Here is a 23,779-nt window from a genome sequence, read left to right as displayed (position 1 = left end):
TGAATAAATCTGGACAATAAAACCCAATGGTATGTAGGGGGAAGGTGCAGCTAGACACCAAACTGCCATGACTCCATCCTACAGAATCCTGAGATTTGGGGTTTTATGAGGCACCAGCTCTCTTCAGCAGAGGAGGCTAAAGACCTTGTAAAACTATAAATCCCAGGATTCCATAGGATAGAGCTATGGCATTTACAGTGAAGTCAAACTGTCTTATTTCTACTGTGTAGATGCACCCAGGGTCACAATAAATCAAGAGTTGACTTCAAGGCAAATAACAAACACAGCTTTCAAATGTAGTCTAGCAGTACTGAACCATTGGAGAGCCAGTGTAGTATAGTGGTTTGAGTTTTGGACTTCCAACTCTGGAGACCAGGGTTAAAAAAAACCCCACTAAGCCATGGAAACCCACTGGGTAGCCTTGGGCAAGTCACATCTTTCAGTCTTAGAGGAAGGCACGATCAAATCCACTCTAAACAAATTTTACCAAGGAAACCTTGCAACAGGTTCACCTTCAGAGCAACCCATGTCAGAAATGACTTGAAAGCATACAGCAGCACTGTACCACCATTAGCTCCATTCAGTTTTCAAGATAGGGTTAACATCAAGCTGCACATGTAGTACCAATTCAATGGTTGTGGGGTGGGATCAGAGTATTCATAGGATACAGAAATATACAATTTGTAGCACCGGCCATAAATTTTCTAACAGTTGTGTAAGGTGATGCTGGCAGCAAGCCATGGCAAAGTTTTGTTTTTTAAAGCTGTCTGATCATTTTATTACTCTAGCATAATTTTACTCAAAGAGTTGCATCCTTGACAGCATATCTGTACTAAACAAAATAAATGCTGAATACCAGCCATTTGTTGCATCAGAACTTCAACCCTGCTTGTTCTATTTGTGGTTAGTAAAATGGAAATTTGACAGCATCCCTACAAATGAAGGTTTCCAAACTTGTCTAACTGGAACAATTAAAATGGCTCTAACGTGACATAGTGTATGGTCAGGCAATTATTTTTTGCTCATCAGGAACCACTTTTCCATTCAAAGTGTCAGCAGCAAACTCAACCAAAGCTATCCCCCTGCCAGTCACATTCTCTTGTCAGCAAAAACAGAAACAGAAGATGACCAATGGTGATCTTAACAGTGGGAGGTTGTCCAGCACTGGCACAAATATTTAAGTTAGGTCAAGGAGAAGTGCCCTTTTTGCTGGATCAGCTCTAACCACATATTTATGGTCCCTGGGCATTACCCACTATTGCTGTTATGGTAAGTTTCTACATGTCATTAAATTCATTCTTCTTAAAAATTACTAAGGTCTGTTTTCACCCTTGCAGATCTGTTGCAAAGATGAAATAGGAAATGCCCTACACTCCACCAGTAAACACCTCACAAGAATAAAGTGCATTACTCTTGCAGTATCCGTCTGAGTCACAAATAATTATCTTCACATTTTCCATTCTTTTCCTCATAATTCCTAGTAATCTTTAAGGAGCAATGGGTGATGAGTGTAAGGACAACATAAAGAAGGATTAGGGTGTACATTTTTTTCTAGGGTCAGCAGAATGAAATGTGAGTGAGCTGCAGGGCTCTAAGAAGGTATAATAAACAAGTATCTGCCATCTGCAATGGTACACTTTTCAATATTGCATTACAAAGCACCATATCAAAGCATGAATAGAAGCAGTTTCAAATTGAAGGAAGTAGTAGTCCCACTATATTCTGAACTGGTTAGTCAGGCCTCATCTGCAGTACTGTTCAGTTCTGGGAACCTCATTTTAAGCATGTAGACAGATTGGAGCAAGTTCAGAAAAGGGCAACAAGGATAACAACAGGTATGGAGAAAAAAACCTATGAGGAAAGGTTGAAGGATTGGGCAAGTTCAGAGTGGTGAAGAGAAGACTGAGGGGTGACATATTAGCACTCTTTTAGATATCTCAAGGATTGTCACAGGGAGGAGGGTGCAGGCCTGTTGTCTGCTGCCCCAGAGGATAGGGCTAGATCTAATGGTTTTAGGTTACAGGAGGTAGATTTTGATTGAACATTCGAAGGAATATCTTAAGAGTGGTTTGGCAATGGAATCAGTTGTCTAGAAAAGTGGTGGGGTTTCCTTCTCTGAATGTCTTTAAAAAGAGGCTGAACAGCAACCTGCTGGGAATGCTCTAGCTGGAGAACCTACACTAAGCAGGGGATTGGACTTGGTGGCCTATAAGGCTCCTTCCATCTCCATGATTCTGTGGAGTGAGCAGCGATATACCATTTCTCTCTGTAGTACCAGTTTTCTACTTACTACTGTCCCATAACAACATTCTAAAGTGGTGCAGCCCATTCTAGAATCTTATTCCTCTGATGTACAGACTTCATCAGAGTTGGATGCAATGAGAAAATGAAAATGCTTTGGATATGATCACTAAATGACTGCCTCAGCCTTGAATCCTGTCCTTCAGGGAAGATTCATTTCCTACAAGGGAACACAAACAGTAAGTTCCTTACTTGCTTCTCCCTTTCAATTGCCAACTAGTCTAAGAAATGAAAAGCACTTCCAATTATATGAGATTTATCTACCTTATTTTCCTATTACAATAAACACCAGAGCAGGTCAGTCATAAGCATTTAATAGTTTACCCTGTATGAAAGGAAGGAAGAAAATAGTTTGATGTATCAATGCCAAGTAAGTGTGCTGTACCCAGTGCCCAAGCATGGGAATCGTCCCCCAAGGGATCCCACCCAATCAACACAGGAGTAATTTGAATGCAGTTGGTCTTCTAGCTGCTCATCCAGATGCCTGCTGTGCCTTAGATTCATGGTATTGCCTCATCCGTTCCTCCAACTCAGGACGAAAGTGACGAATCAGTCCCTGGAAAAATGAATCAGGCACTAAGACTAAACAGGATATACTTCAATATGCCCCATCTTGCACACTGATTATCTAGAGCAGTGATGGTGAACCTTTTCGAGGCCGACTGCCCAAACTGCAACCCAAAGCCCACTTATTTATTGCAAAGTGCCATGTCCCTCTGGCTTTCTAATAACAAACTCTGGCAGACTCTGTGCTGGGACAATGGCACATGTGCCCACAGAGAGGGCTCTGAGTGCCACCTCTGGCATGCGTGCCATAGGTTCGCCATCACTGATCTAGAGTCATTCATTTCTACCCCTCTATTTTTATTTTTTTTATTGACATTCTGCCTTTCTTACAGTGCAGGACCCAAGGTTGCTTACAACAGATTAAAACATAATATAGCCAAAAACTAATCATAATAGTAATAACTTTTAAATAAATAAGATTAAAATAGCACTGATCTGAAAACAGTTTAAGAGCATTTAAAATGTAACCTTTTAAAAAAGGTGCCACAGGAATCCTATGTTTCTTCACAAACTAGGTGAAGAACATAGCCTGGACAAATTCCATTTTTTAAACAACTGCTCCCTGCATCCCGCAACCAGTGATGCTGGCTGAAGAATTCTGGGAAATGTCATTTTAGCTCTGGGAACCTGATAGAGTTCTAAGATCTATATAGGAAGGCTTTCTCTTGGTTCCACCACCATTCACAGGCTCGCTGCTCTCCCCCTCTGGAATACCCTTCCATTGGAAACTAGACTGCTCAATCCATGCTTTCCTTCTGCCAGCAGGCAAAGACCATTATTTTAAAGCAGGCTTTTTAATGTATAAACAGGGAAGCATTTTATTGGGATGTTTTATCTATCTTTTAAAACTTTGTATGTCTTTTAAATAATTTTATATTGTTTTATGTGATATTGCTTTTTAAATGTTTATTGGTTTGTTTTTTTAATGACTCTTTCTGAGAACTGCCTTGGGTCTGACTTTGGGAGAAAGGCAGCATACATATAAAATAAATAATTTTTTAAAAAAATAACTTTTCCATGCTCATGACAATTACAAATTTACCTGTACAGGCCAAGCAGCTCCATCCCCCAGAGCACAGATGGTATGTCCTTCAATCTGCTTGCTAATTTCCCACAGCGCATCGATCTCTGACACTTGGGCATTGCCTCTCACAAACCGCCACATCACCTTATTCATCCAGTCGACACCTGCAGAAACAAAATCCATGTGAATACAACAAACTACAACACCAAGAGTCATAAAAGCAAATAATCAAAGGGAGGAGAAATAGGCTGTATAATGAGAAGAAACTTGCTGGACTTTGCTGAACTTCTCCTAAATCACTTGCAGCTTTTGTTTCCAGAGATGGTTAGATATCTGATCTTTTAACTTCCCTCCAGCCTTTTCAGCAGTCCCTATATTTAAACCAACCTAGGAATTGTACACTAAATCACTGCTTCCTCTCCATCCTGAATCCCTTTCTGAGAAGGAAGTCAGAAGAGTCTCAGGTGTCAATATTCACCTTCTCGGCATGGTGTACACTGCCCACAGCTCTCATGCTTGTAGAATTCAATGAGGCGGGCAATAGCTCGAACTATATCTGTCTGGGGAAGAAAAAAATGGTCAAAACTCATTCAAAAGAGACAGAGAGCAGCAGGGTAAGGGCCCATCCTTACTGATTTGTCCATGACAATAAGAGCTGCTGTTCCGAGCCCAGTCTGTGCCTGGATCAACCCATCAAAGTCCATCAATACTGTCTCACACACAGACTTGGGGATGAGAGGAGTGGAGGATCCTCCAGGAATCACAGCAAGCAGGTTATCCCAGCCACCTCTAACACCCCCTAGTTAGAAGGGAGAGATACAGTCAGGTCTGATTTGGTCCATACAAGAGCCCAGCAAAAAGCAAATGACGATGCAGAGATTCCTGACTAACACAAGATATCTGAAAGGAACTTAAAGCTTCTCCCTTATAGAAAATAAGACTGTTGGTTCTCACCTGCATGCCGTTCAATCAGATCACGCAGTGGTATTGACATCTCCTCTTCCACAGTACAGGGTGTATTGACATGGCCTGAGATATTGAAGAGCTTGGTGCCTGAGTTGCGTTCTCGTCCAAAACTAGCAAACCAGGTACCTCCCCGACGGCAAATGGTAGGTGCCACAGCAACCGTTTCTACATTAGCCACCGTAGTTGGGCAACCGAAAACCCCTAGAGATCAAAATAAAAACAAAGCAGTTTAAAAAAAAATTAAACGAGATAAAGATAGTGGATAGAATTAGGAAAAGAAAATTAATTTGCATCAATGAACTGACAGCTGGCATAGACAAAAGTCACGATACAAGAAAGATTTTTTTCCAACAGCTAGAAGTCATGTCCCTAATTCTGGTTAAGTAAATATTTTCCTGTCAACATTCCAAGATGTCACGTGCAAAGAAGAAGAAACACACAGCAAGTATCCCAAAGGTGCTGGGATGGCATATCTAAGTTGACAGAAACGAGCTGGGGGGGATAGCAAAGTAGGGAACAAAGCAAAACACTGTACTGACACCAACCATCACAGAGAGAGCATTTAAGATGACATACCTACATCAGCTGGGAAGGGAGGCTTGAGGCGTGGCTTTCCCTGCTTTCCCTCAAGAGATTCAATAAGTGCTGTCTCCTCGCCACAGATGTAAGCACCTGCCCCTCTTGCCACAAAAACATCAAAGTCATAGCCTGAGCCACAAGCATTCTTCCCAATCAGTCCTGCCTCATACGCCTCTCGGATTGCCACCTAACGAGAGAGCACAAAAGCAGCTATGGCCCAGCTCACCAAATCTGATTACTTGTCTGCAAACTACAGAAAAATTCAAGAAGACTTGTATATTTATAAACTATGAACAGGACAAGCCTAAGAGATGAAGCAATTCATTTCCCTAGGAATTTTCACACAGGGAAAGAATGCTCTTCACTCCTACACAAGGAGAGGTCCATCTTACCTGTAAGTTTGAAGCTTCATTATAGAACTCTCCACGGATATATATGTAGGCTGCACGGGCCCCCATAGCTCTTCCTGCTACAAGACAACCTTCCACCAGCTTATGGGGGTCATGACGCATGATCTCCCTGTCCTTGCAGGTCCCTGGCTCCCCTTCATCGGCATTCACCACTAGGTACTTGGGTCTGAAACACATGAAAATTGTACTCCTCAACAAGAAGCAAGTATCCCTTGAAAATAATTATTTTACTCAGGATGCATCAGTTCTTAGGTCCATCAACCTATTTTACTTCATTCTAAAAGCTGGAGACAGACTAATTTCTCAGGATGCCAATATGCTCTGCTTCAGATTCTGACTCAATCCACAGTGAATGTAGTGAAGCTTCAGGTTCAAGCAAATCAAGGCTTAACCTGCCACCTTTTGGATGTGCTTAATTAACATTTTGTTGTTTATTGTGACATCTGTATTCCTCAAAAACAGCAGAATGTTTTAGCCCTACAACAGCTTTGTGAAGTAGATCAAACCAAAAATTAGTGATATGCCTAGTAAGATCACTGACTGAGGTGTTATTTAAAACCAGCCTCTGGCCCAAATCCCGAACTCCACCCATTGTGACTAAGTAACTCTCTAGCTTACATAACAGCAGTTCTTGTGATGAGAAACAACAAGTCTGGAGGTTACTATATGCTGCTTCACAGAGCCAGTTTCTTTAAGAGAAAGCAACGTGCAAAGATACGTATGAGCCTATATAACAGAAGTGTCCATTCCCAAAAACTAAGACACACTATTTGGAAAGTGTGTGACAGAACTGGAAACCGGGATTCCAAGTTCTTTTCACTACAACAGCATGGCCTATGCTGACATTTTTTAATTCAAAGGAAAAGCACTTATATCACAGCCCTGGACAGATTCTGAAGGAGCAGGCACATGATGACTCAAATTTGAAATCAGGCTAGATTTTGTTCCCACCACAACACACCTGCCATCTGGCGGCTTGTTCATGAAGCTCCATTTGAGGCCAGTGGGGAAACCGGCCCCCCCACGGCCTCGCAGACCTGAAGTTTTTATTTCATTCAATATCCAGTCAACACCCTTTACAAGGATTTCCTTGGTCTTATACCAGTCACCGCGGCTTAAAGCCCCTTTCAGCCTAGAGATAACAAAAAGATAAGGTAAGAAGTGTCATGTAAATCAACTTTTTTTGCAAGAAAAACTGTAACAGGTCACATCATTAATATTAATCTCATGAAGAAATTTATGAAATGGCAACATAAGCAAAGCTTACATAAATAAAGCACACCCCAAGCATGTGTCTAAGTACGTATCTGTCAATTCAGGCAACATTTCATGCATGTGATGAAGTGGGCTGTAACTTCTTAGTCATTAAAGTATTATCAGACTTTATTTATTTATTTATTTATACTAAAAGTTAGTTTCCTGTTGTTGTTTTTTTAAAGAAGTCTTTCTCATTTGATTACCCCCCCCCCCCCCCCCCATGCAGACTTTCCCCCACAGGGCTAAAAATAACCCGAATATCCTAACTGTTTTTCCTCAATTGACAACAGGCATCCTAAAACCTCACCTCCAGTCATGGCGCCCATAAAGGTTTGTGAAAATACGATCCTCATCCTTGAGGGGCCCAAACTGCGTTTTCTTGGGGGGTGCCTAATGAACAGTACAGAAGAGCTGAAATTTGGTAACATTTACCATGCATCCACCCTAAACCTTGTCAGGAATAACAGCAAAAGAAAGAAAGAAAGAAAGAAAGAAAGAAAGAAAGAAAGAAAGAAAGAGCACTGTTCCGAAATTTGGCAGATCAATCACCAGTTTACATAATACACAAGAAGGGACAGCTTTGCTTATCAAGGGCGGCCAGGAAGACATTCAGCCAAAACAAAAGCCAAAACACACACCTTTCAAGACCTATCCCCATCAATATCCATCTATTTATTTCTTCTTCTTCTTCTTCTTGGTATAATGCTTTTTTATTAATTTTTGGATGTGGACAACACAAGAACACAAAGCACACTAAATATTCAATAAGGACAGGAAAAGACAGAAAAGAGAAAGGAAGAATGAGAAGATAGAAAAACATACATGGCAATACATGTACACATAGAAAACTAAAATTAACCCTAACCTAACACTAGGGCTGCACCCACACTGCAGAATATATGCTGTCTGACATTCCTCCAACCGCGGTGGCTCAATGCTATGGAATTCTGGGACTTGTAGTTTTGTGACACAGTTTTCTCTATCAGAGAGTTCTGGTGCCTCTGCTGTTGTTGTTGTTGTCACTTCTGACTGATGGAGAACCTATCATGGGCTTTTCTTGGCAAGGTTTGTTCAGAGGGAGTTTGACATTGCCATTCTCTGAGCAATAACCCGGTTTGGCAGCGCTTTAATTTGTTGTCTAGCTCTTTGCTATGGAATTCTGGGAGTTGGAGTTTGTTGTGGGGCCCACAAATTAAAGCGCTGCCAAGCCGGGTTATTCCTCTCGTGTGGATGCAGCCTGAATACTAAACACTGCTAACTATGACCCATACACACACATCTAGTCTTAAGCTTCAGTGTCTTAATTATTAAAAGGGAAGCGATGCAGCAATATATATGTACAGAGGAGGGAGGCCCAGCCAGCCACTCACCGACTCCGGAGCAGCGGCGGAAAGGCAGCGAGCCGGAGCGCAGGCCCCGCGGAGCAGAAGGGGCCGAGACACCCACATCCCGCTTCTCCCTTTCAATAGCCGGCCTCACCACCGACCCCCGTCACCTTCACTTATCCTGCGCGGGGATTCTGCGTCACAGCCTTCCCGGGCGAGGCTTATTGACGTCAGCGAAGGAAAATGGCCTCGTTCCGCGCAAGGGATGGTGGGAGTTGTAGTTTAGTCGCGCCTCCCCTCCTTATGGTTCTCTGCTTTCGCCTCTTTGGCGCCCCCTCAGTCCACAAGGGGAACTTGCAGTTGGCTCCTATAAATTGGCAGTCTGGGCAACTGAGGAGAGGCATAATGGAGTGAGTGCTGGACTAGGGCTCTGGAGGACAGGGTTTGAATGCCCTCTTCTCCATGGAAAGCCACTGGGTGGACCTTGGTCAAGTCACACTCTCTCAGCCTCAAGGGAAGGCAATGGCAAACCTCCTCTGAATAAATCTTGCCAAGAAAACCCTGTGATAGGATCTTTTTATGGAATAGTACTCTGGAGAGCAGGGTTACAATGCCCCCTCAGCCATGAAACCTCACTGGGTGACCTTGGGCAAGTCACTCTCTCTCAGCCTCAGAGGAAGGCAATGGCAAACCTCCTCTGGAGAAACTTTCCAAGAAAACCCCATGCTGGAAATGACTTGAAGGCACACAAAAACAACAGAGCGTTATTAATAATGGTTAGATCATCTCTTTTTAGCCTGCACATGATACTATATGAATAAATATCCAAAGCACACTGCAGAAATAATCTAGTTTGAGACCGCTTTAACTGCCCTGGCAAAGTGCTAGGGAATCCTGGAAGTTGTAGTTTATTGTAGCACCCGTGTTCTCTGACAGAGAAGGCTAAATGTCTCACAAAACTACAGTTCCCAGAATTCCCTAGCATTGAGCCAAGGCAATTAAATGCAGTTGTGCTCCTGAATCCATCTCTCCAAATGACAACCCAGATAGATGCGACAGTCAGGAGTTCTTATTATCAGCTTTGGCTGTTACACCAGCTGTACTCCTTCCTAGAACTGGAGGACTGGAAGGTGGAAGGCCTTGGCTCAGGACAAGTCCCTTAACATTAGATTAATAATGGGGAGAAACAGAGGGGTTATCATTTAATGGTGGTCAGTGAAACGATAGGCATAACAGGTTAGGTATTTTTATACTGAGTTCTTTCCTGAGGTTAGTTAGTTAAAGACTGTATTATTCAGGGAAGCGTTCCCAGGCATTGTGTGATAGCTATCTGACTGTTATTTGACATTTCCTTTGATATGGGATATTCAATGTTTTTAATTTGTTGCTTGCTTATTTTATCTAATGCTATCTTGTATTATTATCTATTGTTTTATATGTATTTTGTTATTATCCTGTAGAATGTATGCCATTGGCAGGTTTCATTTTTATCGATGTTTTATTGTATGTACAGCGCTGTGTAAACCTACAGTGCTATATAAATAAAGTTTAATAATAATAATAATAATAATAATAATAATAATAATAATAATGTTTATTTTATGTTAAGGATTATCAGAATATTCTGCAGGAATACATCATTTTATTGTGTCGTGTGTGGAGCAATGCTAGTCTGTGTACCCTGATCCAAATTTTGTCAGGCATCTCCTCCCTCTACTGCTGTGAGCGGAGTTTATTTGTTTAAAAAATAATACTCAATTGCTCATTGTCATAATTTTCAAAGACATAGCTGTGTTAATCTCTTGCGGCAAAAAAGAAATGGAGGAAGAAAAATGGGAAGGAAGGAAAAGGTGCTGCCGCATTCTGTTTCCCCTTCCCTCCTCCTCCTTCTCTTTCCTCGTGGTCCGTTATTTTATGGACTTCTCTTCCTTTCCCTCATTTGTCTCCTAAGCTGGAAATCCTGGAGTTCTTTCTTTAAGAAAAAAAAGTACCATCTGCATCATTTTTATTACTCCTTTCTAAACCTTACTTTGCACAAACTTTACCTGATGTAGAAGGTGGTCAGTCAGGATACAACTGTATACATTTCTGACGCTGGGAAACCCAGTAATACACTGAGAGGCATCTCTTAAGTGTCAAAAAGAATAGGACTATAGGGAGAAGATTTGGGGTTCCAGAGCCCCCCGTTTCTCTGCTCCAGAACATTCTGGCTTTTGCCAGTTTGCCTCATTTTCCAACAGCTGTTGAGCTGTGCTGCCAGGAGGAGGATTACATAGCTGATCTCTCTGATCCTGTTGATTCTTGGCCTGAGAAGGATGATCCCATTATACTGGAATGTACTGTAGGGGCACACACACACACCCCTGTGCACAACTGTATGGAAATGTTCCAAAATGCATGGAAGACTTCTCCCATCATGCCTATTTCTTTGAACAAGATCATTCCCACACTGTCACACAAAATGGCGCAGTGAGGCCGTTTCCTCACGTGTGGTTGTTGGGAAGCAGTATGGCGATTGCAACACCGCCCCTCTGCTTAGTTCTCTAGAGTCACTTTCAGCCACTCATCCTAAGCATTCCTGTCCTCCTGATGCTGGTGCCACCAGTTTATCTTTTGGTGTTCTGTGGGCAGGTGGATCCTCTCACCTAGTTGCCTTCTCAATCATACCAGAGGCAACTGCTGAGTTCCAATGCCAATGGGGCAACAAACCCACTCCAGGTTTTCTATGGCCTTAAATGAACTACCCAAGGTACTGAACCTGTTTTTGAGATTAGGGTCTTGCACTTTGGTTAACTCTTTTAAAGCCTGCATGAAAACCTGCACAGCATTCCCTATTGTGGCCCCATTGATTACTCTTGGCCCCATGCATACTGCTGCTGTTGCTGCTGCTGCATTATATTTGTTTCTTTGTGCAGCCAGGCAGAGTGGTAAGGGAGAACAACATTGTATGCCCTATGACCTACTCTGAGCCCTCATGTGAACCTATTAATCTGCTGCCCTCACATGCCACAGAGGACACTCCAGATTGCACCATGCTTATCAGTTTTCTACAAGACAGCTCTGTGGATCTGGTTAGCCCAGGAAGTGATTAGCTCAAAGCCATTCAGTGAGCTTCATGCTGCAGGTTAAACAGGACTGTCCACCCAGTTTCCCAAGACTCAGTGGACAATGTACCAGGTGGGGACCAGCAGCGAGCCATTTACTCTAAACTTCAGTCACCAAATGCTGTGCAAGCTATTACCTCTCAAGAACAAGCACGGCCTGTTAGGTATTTTTATACTGCTTTTTAGTGCCATCCAGCTCAAAAGGAGAAACAAAACTCCCAAAATCCATCTAGAAAAGATGCTGAAGGATTTATGATTGATTCACTTCTGTTTTTAAAAGGGTTAATGTAGCTATGGGTCTCCAATTCAATTCTAGAAAGAAGCATGGGATGTTTAGCCTTCCCACCTCACAGTGTTATAGCCCAACTCTAAATTACAAACTGGTATAGCCAAACTTATCTTTTTTTTTTAAAGTGAGAGACAGTTTCCCCCATTTGTTTGCCAACTGCATCCTAAGGTGCAACTTTGTTGGTGGAAACTTAGCTTACTGCGTCCTTTCAGAGATCAGACTTCAGACTCTTAGCATTTCTTTCTCAGCTGCCATCTTCTGGCCTGGAGTGAAAGCAAAGGCCCAACGCCATTGGGCCCTCCCTCCAGTCTTCTGCCTTAGTCCAGGCCTCAGAGGAAGAGAAGAAATGCTGGACCTGATCCCCTTCCCCACCACCATTCCCTTCTCCTTTTGTGTCCTGTCTTTTTAGATTGTAAGCCTGAGGACAAGGAACTGACTAATTAAAATAATAATTGTAAGCCGGTCTGAGAGCCTTTAGGGCTTAAGGGCGGGGTATAAATACAATAAATAAATAAATATTCCAGTAACTTTCTGCTAGTTTATACCCCTTTCTCTCCCCAACAAGGACACAAAAGATCTCTTCTTTAAACTAGTTTTTATTTGCATCATGCTACAAAAAAGTTCTACAAAGATTCCACAGGACATGATTAAAACTGCCTCCTTGGGAAGGAACTGGTCTCACTGCTTGCCATTTCCATTGATAGGACGCTGTTTGCGGCCCTCAGATTCCAGGTAAGCCTTGAGAAGTGGTCTGGCATTGAGCCTCTGCACATAGGCAGCCAGCAGAGGGAAGGAAGCCAGACAGTTAGGTGCCAGGACCAAATGCAACTGTAGTACGTCAAGGAGGTTATAGTCTACAAAGGAGATCTGGAGAAAAGAGGGCAGGTCAGGTCAGAAGGGGTTGCAATTTTTTTTTAAAAAAAAATCATCATTTCTTGCTACACTAAATGTACTATAGCACAAAATAATAAAGAGACCATGGCTGTTCAGTGTTTTCATCTGAAAATAGTTCTCTAATGTGTGTTTGCTTGTATGTATACAATTTTCAATTTTTTAAAAAGCAGCTCAGTTCAAGAAACACGACTATTAACTGCTTGCATATATATATATATATATATATATATATATATATATATATTTATTTATTTAATATAATCTTGATATAAGCAGGCAAGTCCTGCTATATGAATCACGTTTTATATAGTTGCTCTTTTTTTGAGGAATAATTTAGAATTTTGAAAAAAGCTAGGTTTTTACCATTAAAATAGTAAGATGAAAGCATGTTTACAAAACAGATTTTCTTTGCTTATAAATGTGATAATAGGCTTAGAAGAGACAGGGTAATAAATACTGACATCTGAAGTGGCTGAACAACCTGTCCACTGACTGAGGGTGGATTTTCATTCAGAGCTTTGCACAAATTTTTGCCTTTTCCCGTAACTAAGTATTTTATATAATTAAGAAACTGCACACATTTGCTTAAGATGCATAATTTTCAAAAATCCCAGAATTTTGATTGCTGGATGCAAAGGGCTAATTTTTACAATAGACAAAGCATAGAAAATAATATATACGGTATTAGATAAATGACCTGTCCTGGATGGGGTATCACTTTTCCTTGAAGGAGCAAATGCATATTCCTAGCTAGCTAATCCATATCCTACCTCCACCAAAAGATCTGGATTACCTTTTTGCCTACAATGAAGCCTTTCCCTCCATCGTTCTGAGCTAGAAGATTCTCAAAAGGGCGGAGTTGTGCTGGCAGGGCCTCAATGTACTCAGCTTTGCCTGCATCCTGTCAAGAGATAACAGTTAGCATGGAAAAAAGGCCCTTTGTTCCCAGTGTCTTTCCCTCCTACCAAAGAACCCCATCATCTCACCAACTTCATGGCAATGCTGGGGAGTATGGGTAAGAAGGGATACAAAGACTACTCCCCAATTTTCATGTTCTAGACAAGAAAGGATAGGCAGAGATACATCATAAAAAAAAAACCCGTCATCCAGCACAAGCTATCTCACCTCTCTGCAAGACTTATAAGACCAGAACCTGTTTTCCATTTGCAGAAAAATTGCAGGTTTTCTTTTACCAAAAGCATTTTGTTCATGAAAACTTTTTTGAAACTTAAAAAAGTTCCAACATGCAAAAGAAAAAAAGTGCAAAGGTGCTTGTTATCTCAGCAAGGAGAAAGAATTTGTAAACTTTTAGTCTTGCACAACAGAATAAACTAAATGAAGACTTAAATCCCTATAGGTAAGCTTGAAGTTCCTTCCATAATATTACAAGAATAGAGATGGAGAATAATTTTTTGGTTTCTATGTCCTATTCCTGTGCCAGAGAGAAGCCCTGATCTTGGTCAAAGGACTCCTCACAACAGAAGTAAGGAAATGGAATTTGCAGGCTCCCACATAGGCTCCTTTCTTACAGGAGTCACCCCATACATCCAGCTCAAGCAAAGGAGGAAACAAGAGTCAGATGATGGATGAAGCTCAACTTGAGTCTCTTTTAGTTTCACTCTCCCTTCTACTAGAACCTCTGTGGCCAAAATTTTTCAATACTGAGAATTCAGCTGAATTGTACATCAGATTAATTGGAATTTTGGTTTTATTTTCCAGACTCTGATTTGAACAGCAAAACCCAAGACCAGGGGTCGGCAACCCCCGGCCCGGATCTGGCCCAGTGAGGCAGCAGGACCAGCTCCAGCCCGGTCCTGCTGCTGCTGCCGCTGCTGTCAAGGCCGCCGCCGTTTAGACTAATGCGGGCAGCTAGCCGCCAATCCACCTCCTCCTCCTCCTGGGCAGCGCTGCCCTCCTCCACCTCCCCAGTGCTGCCCTCCTTCTCCTCCCCAGCGCTGCCTTCCTCCTCCTCCCCAGCGCTGGCTTTCCCGCCCGCGCACAGGGCTAAGACAGAGGAGATCGTCCCCTTTGGAGAGCCAGCCATTGGCCTGCTGCCCAAAGGGGACGGGTTCCTCTTTCCTTGCGCATGTGCGCAGGGCTTCCCAAGGAGTCTTTGCACAGAGGAGGAGGAGGAAAGGTGAGTCATTTCAGGTCTGCCTTGGGTTTTTAAAATTAATTTTTAAAAATATAAAATACTTATTTTTGTTTTTTTATTTCATTAATTTTTATTATTGCTTTTTTATTTTATTTCATTATTTTTATTATTGCTTTATTTTATTTCATTAATTTTTATTATTGCTTTTTATTTTATTACATTAATTTTATTATTAAATATATACACCCCTGCCTTGTTCTTTTTTTTCCATTATTTTTTATTATTAAATATATGCAAGTGCATTTTCTGTGTATTTATGGTGCTTTGAATGCTAACAATCTGCCTTTCTTGGACAATTATAGTGTTGATGATGATGATAGTGATAGCAGCAAGCCTCTGAGGCACAGCCAATGTAAACTGCTGTGATTTTTACAAATTCATGCGCAGTGAAGAAAAACCACAGTCCCTTGACCAAGTACACACTTCTGAGAAGTACAGTTGAACCTGAGGGCAAATCACTTCTTGTGAGACCACCTTGACATGTTCAATATGCATAGCCATGTGAACCTTTCTGTCATCTGTCTAGGAATAATGCCCAAATGTCCTCCATTTTGATCATGCCTAAGAAACATGCATTTATATTAACATTTTTTTTAAATCATCAATTTTTTTCACATGCCCTCCATTTTTAAAAAACATGTCCTACATTTGAAAATGTTCCTATATAATTATTTATTTGTTGGCTTCGGCCCCCCAGTTGTCTGAGGGACAGCAACCCGGCCCCCGGCTCAAAAAGGTTGCCTACCCCTGCCCAAGACCGTTCCTCTGGTAAAGCTACTTCCCCAAATAACATGGTCCAATTATTCCTCCCCCTCCCACCCTGCTGTCATTATCACAGACTCTAAGTGATCATTAACATCTTGGAATCCTCAGGATGGAAACAAAACCAAGCTTTCACCATCCTTTAGCTCACATAGTTCTGATAGATGAGGCGGGCATATTTTATACGAAGATCCTCCACTCCATCATTCACCATGTCCAGCAGCGTTGCTTCTCGTTCATCTTGACCATAGAGCCCTGAGCAGCAAAAGAAAAGGAGTTAGGAAAGGGTGTGTCTTAATGTTTAATCTGATTCACTCACAATCATATACAGAAACATTCATGCATTCGGAGACATACTTCTTCCCTTTCTCTCCAACCTCAGAATTCTTACACCTAACCACTGGGCTTTAAAAAAAAATACAAATGTTTCCTTATAGCCTTTCCCATCCTCATATTAAGGCAATGGATGGAGAGGAATGTCTGACTCCTGTACTTAATCTAGGTGGAAGTCGCCTATCCTGCTGATCAGTAACCTGGCTAAAGTCCACTCCCACCACCCAAAATACCTTCCACACACTTGTGATTCTCCTGCCCCACTGTTCTTCCTATTTCAAAGACTAGAATTTTACAGTTACGTCCAATAATAGGTGACAACAGGAAGGAGGAAGCCACAAGAACAGGCAAAGCCACACCAATCCAGGGACCTGCTGCACAGTTTTTCGTGTAGCCACTACCTGGATCAAGACCCAGATTCGATGCATTTGGGCTTACCCCAACCAACTGAATCTCTCTGTTCTCTCAGAAAGATGAAAGATGGGTGAAGATACTTCCCAGGGCTGGATAATGTTAGGGTCAAGATAATGTGTGGGTCAGGCCTTGGATCCACACAGGTTAATGGAGGGCTCCACGAATGGATATCGAGCCTCCCATTCACATATACTATAGTTTGTAATCCCTGCATTACAGCTGTCCCCCATTTTATGCCTTCCAGAATGTTGTACTAGAAGAGCATGTTTGGCTGTAATGTTTCATTTAATTACTGTACGTTTATACATTTTAGCCACTGCGGTCTGTTGTTTAATGTAGTTTTATGAGTAGTTTTATGTGCTTTTGCTTGCCTTTTATCTCCTGCTCTTGGTTTTTGCCATTGTTTATGGGGATCAAAAGAACATATACAGTACTATTGTTCCTCAGAACATGGAAAAGTTACATTTTTGGTCTAGAACTCCCCAAATCCTCCAACCAGCTTGGCTAACAATGGAACTTGAAAAAGTATCCCCCCCAAAAAAAACAGAAGTATTATAATCTTCTGCTTACTTTGTCTTTATTGTACACTAGTTAGTATTATTTTAGAGACATTTTAATCGTGTAATGTTGTCCTTTTACATTGTATGCTGCCTGGCAGGTGTTTATTCTCCCCCCACATCCCTATTTTATTTGACCCTTACTATGTAAAGCGCTGTACAAACTTTACAGCGCTCTATATATAAATGTTAATAATTATAATAATTATTATTATATTTATTTGTATCCTGTTTTTTTTCCAAAGCTGGAACTAAAAGCAGTTGCACAACTCAAAGTCATTCTGTACCATCACTCAGTGATATATCCTTGACAACCCACCCAAGAGACACATTTACATGCACACATCCAAAGCATATGAATACATCTTCCCTCATTTCCAAAAATACATGTACACTGATTTTCACCAGTCACACACCCACACAACCATATTTACCACCACAACCCCTGGGTCATACCATACCATGATTCCTTGCCAAGTGACGCAGGATAGCATTTGATTGGTACAGTACAAAATCTCCATCTTGAAATTTAGGCAATTGGCCAAAGAGCTGGTGGTGAAGAAAGAGTAGTAGAAGTGGGAAAAGGGTTAGTAACTAAACATTTCATTACCTATTCTCATTAAGTGGTTGGGTGTAAGGTTGCAACTTCTAGCACATTAGAAAGATGATGGGGCAGTCTAGAGTGCTAAGTAAAACCTATATCTCAGAAGGCTCTCCCTCCGCTCCAACTCTCTAAAAGAAAATAAAACTCCCAAGACAGCAGAACTCACACATGTTTTCTTGAGGTCTCCCTTCTGCCAAATCTCCCCAGTCACCACATCTTCTGTCCACTCCTGGCCCTGATCAGCCAACAGCATTCGAGTGGCCTCACCACGTCCTGTGGGGAAGAAATCTTAAACATCATGCGGAAACACACAATATGTGGCATGAGAATGCATTCAGTGTAAAGTATGCTACTTTTCTACATCTGCAGGCAAGAAAAATACTGGCAGAATGGCGCCTAAGAAAAAGCCCCAGGGAAAATCAACCAGTGTGCATGCATGTGGTCACTACAAAGGAACTACAAAGAATTTGAGATGGATGTATGCATAACTCTAGAGGAGGATAAAGATTTTTGGCTTGATTTTCAATTTGTCAGATTCAAAGGTTGTTTGTAGTTACAATACCAACTGATTGTACTTTGGCCTCAGATCTCTGACACAGAATAAGCTAGAAAAACTTCAATACATAAATAGTAACAGTCACATGAGTGGCTGGAGAGCTATAGGTATTTTATTCCTATTCTAGAAAAATACAGTCAACTTTAGGGCATAATAAGGATTTCAAAGGACCTTATCACACGGTAGTTTTTGCAACTCCAATGTAAAGTCACTCCGGGTCCAACCATATGAATTCACTTTATAACGTGATTATCACACGTGTGCTTTCTATGGAGGGTCATTCTGAGCCGGATCCAAAGTCAATTCAAAGTGAATCCTGATGTAGGTGAATTCGGTAACAAGCGAATTCACAAAAATTGTTTCCAAGCTCACTTCGATTTCAATCTGAATTGGTCTGGTGTGGAAGATCACCCCGATCTGCCCCCTCCCGGCACCCTTTGTCCTGCTCCTTCATCCTCCTCCTCCTCCCCCACCCTGATCTTGGCCCCCTACGTCCTGCTCCTTCATTTTCCTCCTCCTCATCCACCCCAATCCTTAAGGTGAAGCTGTCATGGGGGTTTTCTTGGGATGTTTCTCCAGAGGGGATTTGCCCTGGGCTTCTTCTCAGCCCACTGAGCATGTGCAAGGGTGCCAATTCAAATTGTTAAATCTGTCTGGTGTGGTAATTTATTTTGCACTCGCTCCGCTTTGCCTCAGGAATGACCACAATTTTGCTCTTCATGTGTGACAATTAATCATATGAATTGTCTTGGATTCGAATCGACTCTGCTTCCCCTTCCCTTCAGAACTGCTTTGGATTGGAGTTCCTATTTCACATGTGATAAGGGCCAAAGTCTTCCAGGAGGCCTTAGATCCAAGTTATAGCTAGACTACTGAATATTCTGCAGGTACATAGCAAACCAATTTTAATTCACAAGTGAAGTTATGGAGTTAGGCAATTTTACATTCTGGTCTTAGCTATCTTATAGCAGAACTGGCATATTTAGAAGGCAACAGGGATTACTTCATTTACCTCAAGATGTCATAAGCCAGCCCTAATGCATCTGTAGCCCTGCCCATTCTGCTGAATGGGACTTTGGACTTCCACTCCAAAGTCTTACTGTTCCTAATAGCACTGTAAAGTAGATCTTTCTCTTTGGGACCAGTAGTATCCCATATGCCAGTGATGGTGAACTTTTTAGAGGCCGAGTGCCCAAACTGCAACCCAAAACCCACTTATTAATTGCAAAGTGCCATATCCCTCTGGCTTTCTAGTAACAAACTCTGGCAAACTCTGTGCTGGGGCGATGGCACATGTGCCCACAGAGAGGGCTCTGAGTGCCACCTCTGGTACGCATGCCATAGGTTCGCCATCACTGTCATATGCCATCTGGAGTAAGATTTTAAAGAGCCTCTTTATTCTCTATCCCCTTTGCCGACACTGATGATCACAAATTAATAAAAAGGCATAAAGGAAACCACTAGCAGCTTTAAGACTAACTGGGATGGCGGGGAGGAGAAACTTGTTGCATAAGCTTTTGTAGATTCCACTCCACTTCATGAGATGCTTGGAATTCACAAAAAATTATGTTAGAAATTTAATTTACCCAGTTAGTCTTAAAAGTGCTACTGGATTCCTTTATGTCTTTTTATGATGGAAAAGATTAACATTGTTTTGAATATGGTCATAAATCAGTAAAAGGTATACACATAATTTACTTGGACTTACAAAAGGCTTGTGACAAAGTCCCTCCTGTAAAGACTCTTGAGTCAATGTAGCAGCAATAGGATAAGATAGGATAGGAAGGGATAGGAAACAGGTTAAAGAGCACAAATGGAAGAGAATGATAACTTGTCCATAATCACAATGAAGGGATGCGAACAGGTGGTGTCCCCAGGATTTGTTCATAAATGAGCTAAAGTCAAGGGTGAATGCTGAAGTGGCCCAGTTTGCTGAGGATATCAAAATACTTGGGGAGATTAGAACAAAGTGAAGTGCTCCAGAAGGATTTTGCAATGGGGGAGTGGAGACTAAAATGGAAAATGTGGTTCAATGTAAACAAGCATGAACTGATGCACACTGTGGCAAGGAATTCCTATTTCACATGAATACTGATGGCATCTGAAACTAACAGCTGGGTCATCTATGGATGAGCAAAAGCAAAAAGATAGTACTTGTTGCCATAGCACATGAACTGTGGAACTCACAAATTGGACAGTGTAAAACTAGACTGCACAAATTAATGGAGGAAGAAGCTATCAGAATGGATACACATTCCCTCCAGTAAGAAAGTCCCTATACCTTGCCAGGGAGCAAAATGAGTGGGTGCTACTGTTCACTTGCTCTCACAACCTGCCTGTGGCCTTCCTACATGTTGGACCCATCTGTCTCTGACTTTGATCCAGCAGGACTTTCTTTCCTATTTCTAAATAAGATCTTGCCAGATGAAGAATCCTACATCTTTTCCGTTCCCTCAGGGCTCAGCATACTGCTGCCTAGGAAAGACTTGTGGAATATCCTCAGTGTGCAGTCTGTTCCACATTACTCAACAGGCTTACTTCTGAATAAACAGAGGCAGAGGGGGAAAAACGGGTTTAAAACCCAATATTTTTCATGAATCCCTACAAGAAAGAACTCAAAACCCTTGAGAATGTGCAGCCGTGTCCCACTTCTTCCCTGCCCCCCTCCAGCCAAGTATCCCCCAAATAAACACAATGCTATTATTCCACTTTTTTGCCAGGGTTGCATCGTATGGAATTCTAGGAGTTCTGGTTTAGAAAGGGGGTATTTTAAGTATATAGACCTAGCATTGCGTAGTGGCTTGAGGGACTACGACTCTGGAGACCAGGGTCCGATTCTCAGCTTGGCCATGAAACCCACAGTGTGACCTTGGGCAAGTCACACTCTTTCAGCCTCAGAGGAAGGCAATGGCAAACCTCCTCTCAACAAAACCTGCCAAGAAAACCCCATGACAGGTTCATCTTAGTCGGAAATGATGGCACCCAGCAACAACATTTAGCTGACTCAGCTAGAGAGCTCTATGGCCTTTCCACAAATCCTGGGATTTCACAGGGTGCAGCTATGGCTGCTAGAATTGCATCTACACTGCAGAAATAATGCATTTTGACATATCTTTAAATGCTGTAGCTCCATTCTATGGAATCCTAGGATCTGTAGTTTTAGAAGGTCTTTAGCCTTCTCTGCCAGAGAGTGCTGTTGTCATTAACTGCTCTTGAGTCGACTGTCCATGGTATTCTCAGCACTCTTCTACAGCACCACATCTCAAATGACTGCATCTTCCCCTCTAGTCAATATTTGATCCAAGGTATGGGAAATCTTTGACAATTTCAATTTTAGCCTTGTCTGGGATGAATGCATGCAGTTCATCCCAAAGTTACAAATCCCAGGATTCTGCAGGATGCAGCCATGGCTTAAAGTGGAATGAAAACGCATTATTTCTACAGTGTTTTTTGTTGTTGTGTGCCTTTAAGCTGTTTCCAAGTTATAGCAACCCTAAGGTGAAACTATCATGGGGTTTGCTTGGCAAGATTTGTTCTCATGCGCCTTCAAGCAGGATGGAAGCGGCACTGTGTGAAAGGGCCACAAGTTCCTTGACTTGTCTTCTTGGAAGAAGTGTGTGTGTGTGTGTGTTTTATCACTCACCTCGAACGGAGAAGTAGATGAGCTTGTATTTGCCAGGCACTGCAAAGAGAAGGAAAGACTGTTGGTTAGGAGCAGGGCGATGGAAGAATTCAAGAAAAATGAAGGACATTACAACATAAAGGCTATAAATATAAATTCATGCTTCTTAAGTCTTGCTACAAATAGAGAACATTTTGGGATTTCTCCTGGAGAGAAGGTTGAAACGTAGGACATACCCAGGAAAAGGAGGACGTCTGGTCATCCTTGTTAGGGGCCATCCTCCCTTCCCTTCGAGGATGCATGCCTAATACACACTTGCAGGCAAGGAAGCCCCACTAAACCCAGCAGCACTTACCTCTGAGAGGAGACCCCCCCCCCCCCTTGCCCCCCTCTTTGGCTGCCTCTTCACTGCAGAAATAACCCAGTTTGACACCACCATGCTATGAAGTTCTGGGATCTGTAGTTTGTTGTGGCACCAGAGCTCTCTTGACAGGGAAGGCAAAAAGTCTCACCAAACTACAAATCCCAGGATTCCAGAGCATGGAGCCATGGCGGTCAAAGCAGTGTCAAACTGGATTTCTTCTGCAGTGTGTGCACAGGGCAACCAGATGTCCTCATCGCAAAGGAGGACAAGGCAAAGCGAAATATGAGGCATTCCGGAAAAAATGGAGGACATGGCCAAATAAAAAAGCTTAACAACACCCAGAGCAATATCAATGCATAAATAAATGAATACTACATTTATTTACACCCCGCCTCTGCAATGCAGGCTTCTTGGTCCTGCTCAAGATGGAGGACTTTTGGGGATTCCTCCTGGAGAGAAGGTGGAAAAGGAGGAGGCGTCCTGGAAAAGGAGGACGGCTGGGCCCCCTCTTGCACCGCTTTAAGGGGAGAGGGCCCCCGATCTACTCACTGTCGAGACTGGAACCAAGGGAGAACCGTGCAGGACCCAAGAGGCGCTGCTCTTCCTCTCCTTCTCAGCTCAAGGAGCGAAGCTGCGCTGGATAAATCCCCAGGGAAGGAACTGCTGAGTCATGCTCGCTCCTCCTTAAAGGCGCAGGAGCCTCAAGAAGGCGCCCCTTGGAGAGGGAGAGGGGGGGGACGAAGAAGCCCTCTTCCCTGGGGCTCCATGCTCACTCTCCTCCTCCCTCCCAAGGGCAACTGGTTCCAAGGGCTTGCTGTCTGCCTTGGAGTCGTTTCCAGCACATGGCAACCCTCTCATGGGGCTTTCTGGGCAAGGTTTCTTCAGAGGGGGCTTGCCATGGCCTTCTTCCCCTGAAGAGGCTGAGAGAGTGTGACTCCTTGCCCAAGGTCCACCCGGTGGGTCCCCCTGGCCCAGCAGGGAACCGATCCCTGGCCTCCAGAGCCACAGTCCAACACTCAAACCACGACATCATGCTGGTTCTCTAGCGCCACCACAAACTATAAATCCCAAAATCCAACACCCCTGAGCCATGGTAGTTAAAGCGGTATCAAACTGCAATTATCCTGCACCCACATGGCAGAATGGATGCTGTGGTGGCTCAGTGCAGTGGGATTTGTAGTTCTGTGACATATTTAGCCTTCTCTGTCAGACAGCTCTGGTGCCGCTGTTGCTGCTTGTCTGACTTCAAGTTGTTTCCAATTCATGGTGAATCTACTCTGTGGTTTTTCTTGGCAAGATTTGTTCGGAGGGGGTTTGCCATTGCCATCCTCTGAGGCTGAGAGAGTGTAACTTGGCCAAGGACACCCAGTGAGTTTCAGGGCTGAGCAGGGAATCAAACCTTGGTCTTCAGGGTTGTAGTCCAATGCTCAAACCACTACGGCGCATGCTGGCTCTCTGGTGCCACAACAAACTACAAATCCAAAAATCCCATAGCACTGAGCCATAGTAGTTAAAGTGGCAGCAAACTGCAATAATTCTGCAATGTAAGCAGGAGGCTTACACCATACTATAACAAATGCATCTGAGGAAGTGGACTGAAGTCTGTGAAAGCTCATGTTGCCAATTTCTTTCTTTCAGTGAATCTCAAAGGTGCTACAAGATCTCTCTGTGTACTGATTCTACAGACTAATACAGC

General features: G+C 42.7%; 2 protein-coding genes across 2 annotated transcripts; both read right to left on the bottom strand.

Annotated features, from left to right (window-relative positions):
• Nucleotides 1-2,599: 2,599 nt before the first annotated feature.
• NDUFV1 (NADH:ubiquinone oxidoreductase core subunit V1) lies at nucleotides 2,600-8,636 on the bottom strand. Its single transcript, XM_042446130.1, has 10 exons — nucleotides 8,475-8,636; nucleotides 7,412-7,494; nucleotides 6,809-6,979; nucleotides 5,830-6,013; nucleotides 5,435-5,624; nucleotides 4,847-5,059; nucleotides 4,525-4,691; nucleotides 4,371-4,452; nucleotides 3,911-4,056; nucleotides 2,600-2,857 (listed from the first exon to the last, which is right to left on the bottom strand). Exons 1-10 carry the CDS (start codon nucleotides 8,550-8,552, stop codon nucleotides 2,774-2,776), a joined length of 1,398 nt encoding a protein of 465 aa, XP_042302064.1. The 5' UTR covers nucleotides 8,553-8,636; the 3' UTR covers nucleotides 2,600-2,773.
• A 3,764-nt stretch (nucleotides 8,637-12,400) lies between these two features.
• GSTP1 (glutathione S-transferase pi 1) lies at nucleotides 12,401-22,783 on the bottom strand. Its single transcript, XM_042446077.1, has 7 exons — nucleotides 22,633-22,783; nucleotides 21,741-21,779; nucleotides 17,708-17,814; nucleotides 17,399-17,486; nucleotides 15,785-15,888; nucleotides 13,510-13,617; nucleotides 12,401-12,689 (listed from the first exon to the last, which is right to left on the bottom strand). Coding segments are annotated over exons 1-7 (636 nt in total). The 5' UTR covers nucleotides 22,634-22,783; the 3' UTR covers nucleotides 12,401-12,500.
• Nucleotides 22,784-23,779: the final 996 nt, after the last annotated feature.

The sequence above is a fragment of the Sceloporus undulatus genome, chromosome 1 (assembly GCF_019175285.1).
Source record: "Sceloporus undulatus isolate JIND9_A2432 ecotype Alabama chromosome 1, SceUnd_v1.1, whole genome shotgun sequence".
In the NCBI taxonomy this organism is placed as follows: domain Eukaryota; kingdom Metazoa; phylum Chordata; class Lepidosauria; order Squamata; family Phrynosomatidae; genus Sceloporus; species Sceloporus undulatus.
Note: the sequence above shows the minus strand (reverse complement) of the source record. Positions and strands in the feature narration are given on the sequence as shown.